Below are 13285 nucleotides of genomic sequence, written 5' to 3'. Positions count from 1 at the left end.
ATAAAAATTTTCAGAGAAATATAATTTTTAATATTTGTGTCTTCAACAAAACAAGGATAAGGAGAAGCAGATGTGAAATTTTGAGGTTGTTTATAATATGTTTGGTTGATACCAGTAAGTTTACTTTTATAAATCTGAAAGTAGGAAAAATGTTTAGAAAATTCTTAGACTTTTCTCATAATTTGTATTAAAACCATGCTATTTTTTTAACTGGTATGAAGTCCACTAACCCAAAATTTACTAAGTTTTCTTTAATACATACACAGAGTCCTACTGGATGGGACTTACTTTGGGGGAAGTAGTAGATGTAAAGAGATTATCTCTGGATTCATATTCTCCTCAATGTTGATTTAAAATGTTCTGTTTTCTTTCACCCATATCTGCTACTGTACGTAAATTAGCATAATTAATTCTAAACCAATTAGAAGACACATGTAGGGAGGAAACAATAAAGTTGTTTTAGTTGACAAGAAAAATAGCATAAACCTTGTGACAAGTATTTTACAGTTCATCTGCAAATCATCATAATCCCATTCCCCACACTACTCCTGGCATTTATCAAGTTGATTCTTAAGTTTATATGGAGGAACAAGTGTACAACCATAGATAGCCAAGACATTTTGAAACAGACCAAAGAGTTGGACTTATCTAAAAGCTATCCTGATACCTCATAGTATTATCATAATTAAAACAGGAAACAGATTGACAGAGGTATAGGGATATATATAGAAAAAATCAGTAGGACTGAACTGGGAGTCCAGAAGCAGACCAAGTATGGAATTAAGTTTAGTCTCTCCTAAATGTCATCTCAAAGTATTGTGGGGGAAAAAAGGATGGCATATTAAATAAATTGTGTTGGGACAATTGGCTACCTAGTGGATAAAAGTTAATTTAAATTCCTCTGTCATACCATTCAAAAAAATAAAATTCAAACATGAGGTTAAAAAAAGCTTAGTATAAAATTTTTTTAAGAAAAAAATGAGAGATTATGTTTATGACTACAGGGTAACAAAGACCTTATTAAGATTAAAAATTAAGGCTAAAATATGGATACATGACAAGTGAAAATGTCTAGCGTTATACAACTGAAGGCACTATGATCTGAATTAAAAGACATTATGGCCTTTGGAACTGAGGACAATTATTTGCAGTGTAAGTAGCAAAAAAAAAAAAAATAGTAACCATGTTTAAGAACTATGAAATATTAAGACAAAGATAGCCTCAACTTTAAAAATTGGTAAGCAGTACAAATAGGCAGCTTATAGAGAATAAAATATTAATGGTATAAAAGTGCCCAACGATAATCAGGGAATTGTGAATTAAAATGATAAGATGGCATTTTCATGTTATTTAAAGTAGCAAAATTAATAAAGACGAATGTTATCCAGTGTTGTTGAGGTTATGGAAAAACAGGTTCTTTGTTCTACTAGTGGTGGGAACATAGATTGATATGGCCAGCTGAGGGACATTTTGTTATTATTTATTAATGTAAAAAATTGAAAATGCACATGCTATGTGCTCCAGCAATTCTGTCCTGGGATAGAACACCTTCACATGTACACAGGAGGGCTTCTATAGCACAAGAAGCATACAGCAACACTGCTTCTGGTGTATAAAATGTAAACAATCTAAATGTCCATCAATGGCTAAATAGACTGTTTTCTAGTCATATTTTGAATAATCTGCAGTATTGAAAGGGAGAAACATTTATATATAGTAAAAATGGATAGATCTCTATATTGTAAACAAATCAAATTGCTGTATGATATATTCAGTTTAACTTATGTTTTCTTAAAAAAATACAAAATAATGTGATGTTTATAAATAAGAATACCTGTTTCCTACCATCCAGTTTGGGAAATAAAATATTACAGAGTGATTTGAAGCTTCCTAGATGGATCCCTTTCTAATAGCATCCTTATCCTTCCCATTGTCCCACACCCTTACCCTGATTTTGCCTCTGCTCCTGCTCCTATGTAACAGTTGTCTTGAATTTAAGCTTCTCTTATTCCCATGTATTCCTTCATAATATTGCAACATAAACGGGGCTCTAATTTTTTAAGGCTACATATATATGTACATAGATGTACAAAGAAGGTCTGCAAAGGAGGTTACCAAAGTCACTGTGATTACCTCTGGGAAAAGAGGAAGGGAGGGAACAAGATGAAGCAATTGTCAAAGGGTACATGTGCAATATTTTTATATTTTACAAAGATAAAATATGTGGGAAAAAGTGATGGCTTTTATGGTATAGTGATGCTATACTTGTCTGGAACTAGTTGTCTTATTTTATCATGTATATAGTTCTTCAGCTTTGTTCTTTGTTTTCAGAATTGTTTTGACCATTTCAGGCATATTGCATTTCCGTATGAATTTTAGAATTAAGCTGCCAGTTTCTATAAATACCCTGCTCGAATTTTGATTAGGATTGCAACATATTCATTTATTAAAGTCTTCCTTAGCCTCTCTGAACAGTTTTATAGTTTTCAGTGTACAGGTCTCGCAAAGCTTTTATCGAATTTATACTTCAGTATTTCATCCTTTTTGATACCATGATAAATTATATAAATAATAAATGTTACTTTCCAATTATTCCTTGCCAATATAGAAATATGATTGATTTTATTACATGGATATTCTTTCCAGAGAATTTGCTAAATTCATTTGTTCGGTAGTACTATTTTTATAGATTTGATAAGATTTTCTATATAGATAGTAATGTCTTCTGAGAATAAAGATTGTTTTACTTCTTCCTTGTTTTTCTAATCTGGGTTACTTTAACTAATTTCCTTTTCTTTATTATAGTGGCTGGGACCTCCAATGCAATGTGGCATAGAAATGTGAGAGTGGGGGAAACAAAAGAAATGTGAGAGTGGGCATCTGTGCCTTGTTTGTGATCTTAGGGTAGAAGTGTTTGGTCTTTTACCCTTAAGTATGGTGGTTACTGTAGGTTTGTCATAGATGTTCTTTATTATGCTGAGAAAGTTCTCTTCTTGGTGTTCTAAGAGTTTTTAATAGGAATGGGTGTTGTACTTCTTCAAATGCTTTTCTGCACCTATTAAGATGGTCTTACAATTTTTCTTACTTGGTGAGTTAGTGATTGGTTGATTTTCAACTGTTAACAATGCATTCCTGGGATAAATTCCACTTGGTCATACTGTGTTATCCTTTTGATATATTGTTGGACCCAATTTGCTAAGATTTTGTAAAGAATTTTTATAATATATGAGATACATTGGTCCATTGTTTTTTTCTCTTGTTTTTGGATTGGGTTTATTTTGTTTCTTGGATATATAGGGATACATACTTTATCAAATTTGGAAAATTTTTGGCTATTATTTCCTCAGATATTTTTTCTGACTCCTCTTTCATCCTTCAGGACTCCAGTTGCATGTGCATTTGAGCTCTTGTGGCCCTGCAGGTCACTGATAATTTATTTACTTTTTCCATTCATTTTTCTCCTTGTTTCATGTTGAATAACTTCCATTGCTGTTTTCAAGTTCACTAGTTATCTTTCTATAATATCTAATCGCTTGTTAATCCCATCTACATTGTTTTTCATCTCTGACTTTGTAACATCTCCAGAAGTTTGATTTGCAGCTTTAGAAAGTGTCTTCCATGTATCTACTTAACATGTTTAATCTTTCCTGTAGCTTCTTGAACATATGAATAGAGTTATAGTAACTTATAATATCTTTGTTTACTAATTTGCTATCATCTGTCATTTCTGAGTTGTTTTCAGTTGAATGATTTCTTTCATTGTAGGTTGCATTTCCTTGCTTATTTGCATGCTTGGTAATTTTTTATTGCATTTGAGGCATTGTGAATTTTACTATATTTGGTGCTGGATATTTTTATATTTTAATAAATATTCTTGAGTTTTATTCTAGGATATAGTTATTTAAAGACAGGTTCATCCTTTCAGGTCTTACCTTATACTTTGTTACATGTGACTAGAGAAGCATTTCGCCTTGAGCTAATTTTATTTTGCTATTGGGGCAAAACTCTTCTGAGTACTATAACAGATGTACCTAGAATGAGGTTTCTTACTTTGACTGATGGGAGCAGGAGCTGTTCCTGGCCTTTGTGAACTTGGGGCTTGTTTGCTCTAAAATTTTTGTGGTAGTCTTTCCCGCACTTTGGGTGGTTTCTTATTACACATACACTCATCTCTACTTAGCTGAAGACTAGAGGGGACTCTGTAGATGTCCGAGTCCTTTTCTGTGCAGCTCTCTCCTCTCTGGTATTCTGCCCTGTGAACTCTGGCTGTCTGGGCTTCTTTGGACGCCCAGCTCTTTCCCTTCAACTGAGAGACTGCTGGGCTTTGCCTGAATTCTTCCTGGGCCATGGCCTGGAAACTCTCTAGGCCGTAAGCTGGGTCAGTCATAGGGTTTACCTTGTTTGTTTCCTTTCTCTCAAGATCGCTGCCCTTATGTTGCCTACTAATGTCTGAAAACTATCATTTCCTGTATTTCTGATTTTTAAAATAATTTCTTCAGATAAGGGTGTAAATTTGTTCTCTGTTATGCCATCTTGTCCAGGAGCAGAAATCTCTCTCTCTCTCATGTTCCTGGAAGTTCACCGCACACCTCTAGTAATTGAGAAAAAACCAAATTCTTTTGGCGTCCTAAGTCAACAAAACCAACTTTATCATGTTTTTAATTTGAGTTTATTTTCATATGACCCTAATAAGTCTAGTTATCTAATTAGTGTAATAATAATAGCTAACATTTATTGCATTTGTACACTATTTCAGGCAGTGTTTTATGTGGTTTGCATGTATTGACTCATAAAAATTATACAGTGATTTATGAGGGTAAGACATTTTGCAGATAATGAAACTGGGTCCCATACTTGACCACTGTTAGGCTATTAGGAATTTATGGAGTCCTTCCATATCACATTAGAAGCAGCAGATTAGAAGTAAGGGTAGAATAGAATCCTTTTATAATAATGAGAAGTTACTGTTTATACTCATGTAGTTATTTATTCATTTTTCAATTCACTCAGCAAATATTTATTGTTCATTTTCTCTATGCCAGGCATAGAGGTACAAAAACTATAAAAAGCAGACGGAAGACTTAGAAATCATGGTCCTCTGGTGTCATCTGTCACCACTCTATGGGGATAGCAAGACATTATATATAATGAATGTTTTTTTAGGAAGTCTTTAAATAAAAAGTTCATTGGGGCGCCTGGGTAGTTCAGTTGGTTGAGCGCCCAACTTCAGCTTGGGTCATGGTCTCGCAGGTTTTGAGTTTGAGCCCACGTCAGGCTCTGTGCTAACAAACAGCTCGGAGCCTGGAGCCTGCTTCAGATTCTGTATCTCTCTCTCTCTCTCTCTCCCTCCGCTGCTCATGCTCTGCCTCTCTCTGCCTCTCAAAAATAAATAAGTGTTAAAAAAATTAAAAAAAATTAAATAAAAAGTTCATTTATCTGCATACCTTATTTTTTGGTTATAGCCACTAAGATATGTTGTATTGTTTAAGTAGTGGTGTTTGGTCAGATTAGTAGAGTATTTGATATCTTTATAAACTTGGTGGGCCAACCTTCATAAACTGTGTCACATTTACTCAAGTTTCTATATTTTATTTTATAGCTTGGATCTTTCTTCTTCCATTATGATAGGGTATAGCTTTGACAGGTGTTATCATTTAGAACAAGGGATTGGCAAGCTATGGCTTATGGGCCAAATCTGGTCTGCTGCTTGCTTTGTAAATAAAGTTTTATTGGGACACAGCCCTACCCATTTGTGTATGTATTGTCTGTGGCTGCTTGTACACTCAAAGGCCAAATCGAGTTGTTGCAAAAGAGACATTATGGCCAGAAAACCGACCTATTTACTATCCCATCCTTTACACAAAAACTTTGCTGACTCCTAATAAAGAAGTTATAATTTTTGGAAATTATGTTTCTTTTCATGAAAAAGGGAAAGCCTGACAAACATTGTTTTATGTTTAGTATAAATGAAACCTAAGGTGCTCATTTGACCCTAGGATTTTCTTCAGAGGCAAATTTAGCTTTTGGTACATTTTCTTAAAATACTATTTAATCTATTATATTTCATAAATTCATTCAAATTTGTACTACTTTTGTTGTGTGAATGTGAAAAGACAATTAAAAAAATGTAAAGATGAAATGTAAGAAATAAGTTATTCAGAAAGTATAGATTTAGTTGGATAACAATAGTAGAAAAAATTTTCTAAGACAACCAGAGAAATGTGAACATTGATGAAATATATTTTGATTCTAAAGATTGTTTATTTTTTATGTGTCAATTGCTTATGCTGAGGTTCTGTGTTTTAAAAATTCATTTTTTAAATTAAAAAAATAAAAATTGAAATTAAATTAAAAATGGTTTCAAAGAGTTATGTGCTTATTGTTTAATTTGGTTGTTACATGTTATTTCCAAATACAGCAAGTTCTCCTTTATTTGCACTTTGTGTATAAGCTTTTAATGATCAATAGCCATTAATTTGTCTTTCATCAGTTTTATATATTTATGATGAACAAAGAAGCAACAGATAAAATAGATAGAAATCAGTTTTAAGTCAAAGAAATAACTATCATTTTCTCCTATATCTTTCTTTTCCAGAATAATATATTTTGATTATTGGGATCCCTGAGCAATCTTGAGAGCTTTCTGAATCACGAAATGACACTTTTTAGACTGATTATGGAGTCATGGTTCTCTGGAAATGGGTGGTTGCCAGCCATGAGATTGCAGTTCGCATCTTGCATTTGCGCCCATAGCCCTTGCCCGGACCTTGACTGTGCTAGTGCTTGCTGCAGCACCCAGAGGGCAGCTTGGTGGAGGTTTCATTCCCCCCACCCCAGGGCTGCTTCTAGTAGAGTGTTGCTGCTTTTTGTTTTACATCACCGTGAGACTTGTTTTAATGTAAATTACATTGGGTAAAACACAAGGAAAATACTGTCCCTTAAGGAATTTTGACCCCCTAGCTTATTATTACTTGTTTAATATCTTGCCAATGTTTGTTTAATGCTTAGTATGCTTTAGGCACTCTTGTAAATGCTTGGGTATGTCAGTGAAAAAACAAAGATTCCCATCCTTACGAAGCTTACAGTTTATTTGAGGAAGATAGAAGTAAATAATGGACATATAAATTATAAAGTGTATAGTATGTTAGAAGGTGAAAAAAATGTGAAAAAAATAGAATGACAGGGATTGAAAGTCCTAGGTAGGGGAATACAGTGTGTTGGGTACAGTTTTTTGTTTTTTGTTTTTTTTAGGTTTATTTATTTTGAGAGAGACTGAGTGTGAGTGGGAGAGGGGCAGAGAGAGGGAGAGAGAGAATCCCTAGCAGGCTCCATGCTGCCAGCGCAGAACCTGACACGGGGCTTGAACTCACAAAACTGTGAGATCATGACCTGAGCTGAAACCAAGAGTCAGAAGCTTAACCAACTGAGCCACCCAGGTACCTCATGCTGGGTACAGTTTAAATAGGCCTCCTCAAAGGAGACATTTGAGCAGATGAGGGAATATGCCATTTGGGAAATAAGGAAGAGCCTAATAGAGGGAACATTCAGGGTGAAGGCCTTGAGGCTGGAGGTTCCTTGACATGTTTGTGTTTTTATAGGAGGCTGGAGTAGGGTAAGCAAAGGGGCAAGGGGAGTAAGAGATGAGGTAAAGAGGGAGCAGAAAGGATCAGATCACTTGAGAGCTTGTAGATTCTTATGAAGACTCCAGTGTTTACACTAGAGTTCTCATGAGAGGTTTTGCAAGTTTTGAGAGGAGGGATATAATTTTTGTCTGACTTGTGTTTTACAAGGATGTCAGCGGCCAGTGAGCATAGACTGGGGCAGGGAGCAAAGCAAGGCAAGCATTAAAGTATTGAGTCCATTGCAACAATCCAGGTAAGAGATGATGGTAGTTCAGAGAAAGGGGTTAGCAGGGGAGGTGGTGAGAAGTGGTCAGATTCCAGATATTTTACAAAGGTATATTCTATGGGATTTCCTAAACTTGATTGAGGCAAAATTTCCCTAAAAGCTTTCTCCCTGGGGAGTCATAAGACTGAGAAATTGGAATTGATACTGCATGTAATATTCTAGAAAATGAATTTTTGGCATGTTAGTATCATGTAGCTTTTCAGAATTTTAAAATTACTTCGAAAGCACTGTGCCATTCTGTGTGATGATTAACTACTAGACAGGTAGTTTTTGATAGTAGGAAAAGGTCAGATATTCAGTGTTCTTATTCATAAGATGGCATCCAAATAGTCAACTTCCTATGAATATTATAAAATGGCTAAGGTATTTTAAAAACTTGCATAGCAGCCAGTGGCAAGTTGGTTTAATTTAGAAGCAATGACTGTTTAATAAATGAAAAATAAAACTAAGAATATTTTGTAAAATGCCATTGATTCCAGATACTGGGCTTGAACCCAAGATGAAATGGGCGTGCTAAGAATACTAGATTCAGCTCCAAATTTCTGTTCTGATCACTTAATATGCTACTTCGGCATCTCTTTTACATCTTTGCATGGAGAGAAGTTATTTCTTATATCACATTCCTTTTTTGGAAGGAGGAAGTGCTAAAAATGCCATCAGGACAGCTTAACTCACATTCAAGTTTCTATTTCAGTTATTCTTCATTTGAACTTTACATGACAGCTTTTCTTTGCATTTTCTTTGCAGTGGTCTTCATTTGATAAAAGAATAGGAGAAACTGTTTTCTATTTCAGAATCCTCTAGAATTTAAAAAAAGATATAGAGGTTTGAAGGAGTAAAGTTGTCTATTCTTGTTGGCTCTCTCTCCATATATTGGAAAACAGTTATTGGACGTAACCATTTAGTTTCTCAGTAGAACTATTTGGACATTTCTGAGTATCTCCTTAGATTTTGTTTTGCCAGTATGTCATTGGTCTCCTTACTAACAAATGAATCTAAAGACTTCAGTATGCATTACTTTGAGTTTTAGTGTTGGAATGATTAGAAGAACAGAAACAAAAACTAGAGAGCCAAAAACTAATGAGCAGGCATAAGTTCAAGGAAACCCATTACTAGCTGGCTGAGAGCTTTAAGAAGTTGGCTATGGAAGGAGATGAAGTGATTGATTTTTATGGTAACCACTTGCTGTTACTGTGTTAGGGAATGGAGTGGTTAATTATCCTGCATGCCCTTTGAAATCTTTGGAAATAAGTCTTTTACAGTTAGCTAACAGTATCCTTTCATTTACTTCATTATGTTAAAACTTGCAGTTTAGGGCTTAAAAAATTACTTTTGGGACACACCACAGTACTCGCCACAGTAAAAATGATTCTGAGAGTCATATATTTTATAGGTCATTTATATATTTTCATTGCATTAAGACATGAAAATGTAAGCACATCTCATTGTTTTTGGGCATCTCTAGATGTACCCACTCATTTTAGGTAGACCCAGGTGTTATAGTAGGTAAGAATACTAAATCTGAGGACATTCACTGATACTGTGACTCTTAACTTGATTAAATGGATCGTGTGACCATGATGATCCAAGATAAATCTTAGTATTTTCCATGGGGAAATCAACTATTTTTTGCATCTCAGGGTGAATTTTGCTGGTTTTTACTTGTTGGTTATTGCAAATGAAATTGTACCATTTCCAATTGTAAAATTCCTAACTTGGGGAAAATGTTTAAATAATTTTGGGGCATGTAGCCATATTGTTATTTTGAGGTAATAAACCTAGAATTATATCTATATGCAAAACATTTTTTCAGTTGCCTTACTATATGATTTATATTACTTTATTGATATAGGAAAAGATGAAACTGAATTTTTAAAAGAATAATTTTTCTGTTGTTAGCTTTTTAGTTGGAGAAGGAGCCTACAGATGGGCAGTAGATCATGGAATACCCTCTTGTCCTCCTAACATCATGACCACAAGTGAGTAAAAATTTTTCAAAATTAAGCTATATTGGCATATATACCTGAAAGTGTTACATTGTTTTAATCCACATGGTACTCTGATATTTAAGGAAGGAAGCTTACATGTTGAAATATTTAAAGTTAAAAGATACATTGAAAGTTATTTGATTTTAAGCCACTTTTTATATTCCTGAGGTTTCCTCCATTCTCATGCTTTTATGGAAGTATTGCTAAAGGATCCCTTTTAGGTTACTTAATATAATTACTAAGAATAAAACCTTAATACTACCCCCCTCATAGAGGGAGAAGAAAACAGAGGTCAACATTTATCTGTCCTTGAGCTGAGGAAGGCCTTCCTAGGGACCAAGTGCAAGAGAAAGAAGAACAAAAGTATGACTACATAAGAGTTAAGACTGAAAAAACACTTACCATAACACTTACCATGACAAAGTGATACATATCCTTAATCCGGAAGAAGGTATGTCAAATTTAAAACCACACAAATACAAATAATACCCAAAAAGAAAAATGATTAAAAGTCATAAATATATAATATAATATAACTAATAGGGAAATTCAAATTAAAAAGAGTACATGTTAAATTTGTTCCCTCTTAATTTCTGAAAGAGTTAAAAATACTGTATTACTGCTCATAAGTGTGTGGCGAAATGAACATAATACATTGTAGGTACAAATGTAAATTGGCAGAAATTTTAGGGGACAACTAAGTCGTATAGAGCAAAACCTTAAATTTATCCTGCTTGTAGGAACTTGTCATTAGAAATAGAGACAAAGATTTATGTAGTTCTCAATAAGCATTATTAAGAATATCAAAACTAAATGGCAACCAACAGAATGGGAGAAGATCTTTGCAAATGACATACCAGATAAAGGTTAGTATCCAAAATCTATAAAGAACTTATCTAACTCAACACCCAAAAAACAAACAATCCAGTGAAGAAATGGCAAAAGACATGAATAGACTTCTCCAAAGAAGACATGCAGATGGCCAACTGACACATGAAACGATGCTCAACATGGCTCATCATTAGGGAAATACAAATCAAAACTACAATGAGATACCACCTCACACCTGTGAGAATGGCTAACAGTAACAACTCAGGCAGCAAGAGATGTTGGAGAGGATGTGGAGAAAGAGGATCTCTTTTGCACTGCTGGTGGGAATCCAAACTGGTGCAGCCATTCTGGAAAACAGTATGGAAGTTCCTCAAAAAGTTAAAAATAGAACTACCCTACGACCCAGCAATTGCACTACTAGGCATTTATCCAAGGGGATCAGGTGTGATGTTTCGAAGGGGAACACTCACCCCAATGTTTATAGCAGCACTATCGACAATAGCCAAAGTATGGAAAGAGCCCAAATGTCTATCGATGGATGAACAGATAAAGAAGATGTGGTATGTATATTTATAATGGAATATTACTTGGCAATCAAAAAGAATGAAGTCTTGTCATTGGCAACTATGTAGATGGAACTAGAGGGTATTATGCTAAGCGAAATTAGTCAGAGAAATACAAAGATCATATGACTTCACTCATATGAGGACTTTAAGACACAGAACAGATGAAAATAAGGGAAGGGAAGCAAAAATAATATAAAAACAGGGACGGGGACAATACATAAGAGGCTCTTAAATATGGAGAACAAACAGAGGTTTACTGGAGGGGTTGTGGGAGGGAGGGTGGGCTAAATGGGTAAGGGGCATTAAGGAATCTACTCCTGAAATCATTGTTGCACTATATGCTAACTAGCTTGGATATAAATTAAAAAATAAAAATAAAAAGCAAAAAAAAAAAACAAAACAGAAAACAAAAAACACTCAACAGTTTGTGAAAAAAAAAGAATATAAAAAAATTTGAAAAAGTCTTAATGCCCAACAGAAAGAAATGTAAGCAAATTATCATATGATGATATGTAGTAACTCGAAATTGTTATCAAGAATAATGTCTGATAATGATTAAGTCTAATGACTGAAAAATGAAAAATGAGTTATAAATATTTACATGTGAAATGTAAAAATGTTAAATTTTTATTTTTTATCATGCTAATCTATGACTATAATTTAAAGAATCAAATGAGAAAATGAGGAATCATTAACTGCGAGGAGTTAAACCAAAAAAGTAATGATTATATATCATAAGAGGTATTTGGTAAGGATCAGCTCTTAATAACATTATATTCAAAATGAATAATCATGTAGCTGAATGTTATAGGGAGGCTGGTGGGCAGAGAAATATGTACATGGTAGGCAAACAGGGAGTGTTAGAGGTCTAATTCTCATGGCCCCCACCACTAATTCTACCTTAAAATCTTCCCAGTAGCATTTATTTAGTTTTTATGTCAGGCAAACAAATCTGGTCAGTTGATAGTTCCATTTTGTTTTTTCTTGGAGACATGCCAGCTGGCACCTTCAAGTTTAGAATGGGTTCACAGAAAGCCTGCTGAGGGATTGTCATCCCTGGTCTTTACCTCACTATCATTTTGGATTCCCATTTTGTCTCTCCAACATCAAATTCTCTGATTCCTGAGTCTCATATGTTTGTTTCTTTTTCATTGTATTCCATTACTTGATATATGTAAGACTAGAAATTGTTTTCCCTGGGTTTTGAAGAAATTGTTCTCTCATGTTTTAGTTTCCAGTCTTTCTGTTATGCATTTTGATTCCCAGTTCTTTGTGGTATATTTTTCATCTTTGGAAGGAAGGCTTAATTCCTATGTTCTTATTATTATAATGAAACATCTTGGAATGGGTCTTTTTTAATTCAGTATGTATGGTACTCATCCTGAGTACTTTCAATCTGGAAATTCATGTGCTTTATTTTGGGGAGAAATTAAAAAATTGTGTATTAATATCTTCCCTTATCTTTCCTCTTTTTTATTTTTCTAATTTCTATGAATTGGATGTTGGATCTCATGCTCCAATCCCTTGTATCTTTTTCAAAAGTGATTTATTCTTCTTTTTGAAATCATTTTGTCCTACTGTCTCAGAAATGTCTTCAGTTTTGTCTCCTAAACTTCTGATGAATTTATAATTTTGGATTTTATTGTCTTAATTACTAGAGATTCCTCTGTGATTAATCCTTTTTTTTTTTTTTTTTTTTTTAATTTTAAGTAAGCTGTATGTCTAGCGTGAGGTTTGAACTCACAACTCCGAGATCAAGAGTTGCATGCTCTATTGACTAAGCCAGCCAGGCACCACACTGACTAATACTTTTAAAATGTAGTGCACTGTTCTTATTTCATAAGCTCAATATTTTTGCTCATCTCTTAGGATATTATGGTTTAAAATTAGCTATCTGCTGTTTCTGCTTCTTTCTTTTTGTTTGTTTCATGCATGTTAGCAAATTTTTCTATCTAGTGACCCCTTGCTGTTTTCACATTTATGAATATGGTA

General features: G+C 34.0%; 1 protein-coding gene across 11 annotated transcripts in view; it reads left to right on the top strand.

Annotated features, from left to right (window-relative positions):
• TASP1 (taspase 1) overlaps window positions 1-13285 on the top strand; it is a 341560-nt gene that overhangs the window by 60925 nt on the left and 267350 nt on the right. For all 11 annotated transcript variants that reach the window (XM_042931627.1, XM_042931624.1, XM_042931625.1 and 8 more), the window contains one exon: window positions 9808-9887. In XM_042931627.1, the coding sequence (XP_042787561.1) occupies window positions 9808-9887 (80 nt within the window). The remainder of the gene's footprint in view (window positions 1-9807; window positions 9888-13285) is intronic.

The sequence above is a fragment of the Panthera leo genome, chromosome A3, assembly GCF_018350215.1.
Source record: "Panthera leo isolate Ple1 chromosome A3, P.leo_Ple1_pat1.1, whole genome shotgun sequence".
NCBI lineage: Eukaryota > Metazoa > Chordata > Mammalia > Carnivora > Felidae > Panthera > Panthera leo.
The sequence above is the reverse complement of the archived record's forward strand: the minus strand, read 5'-3'. Positions and strand labels throughout refer to the sequence as shown.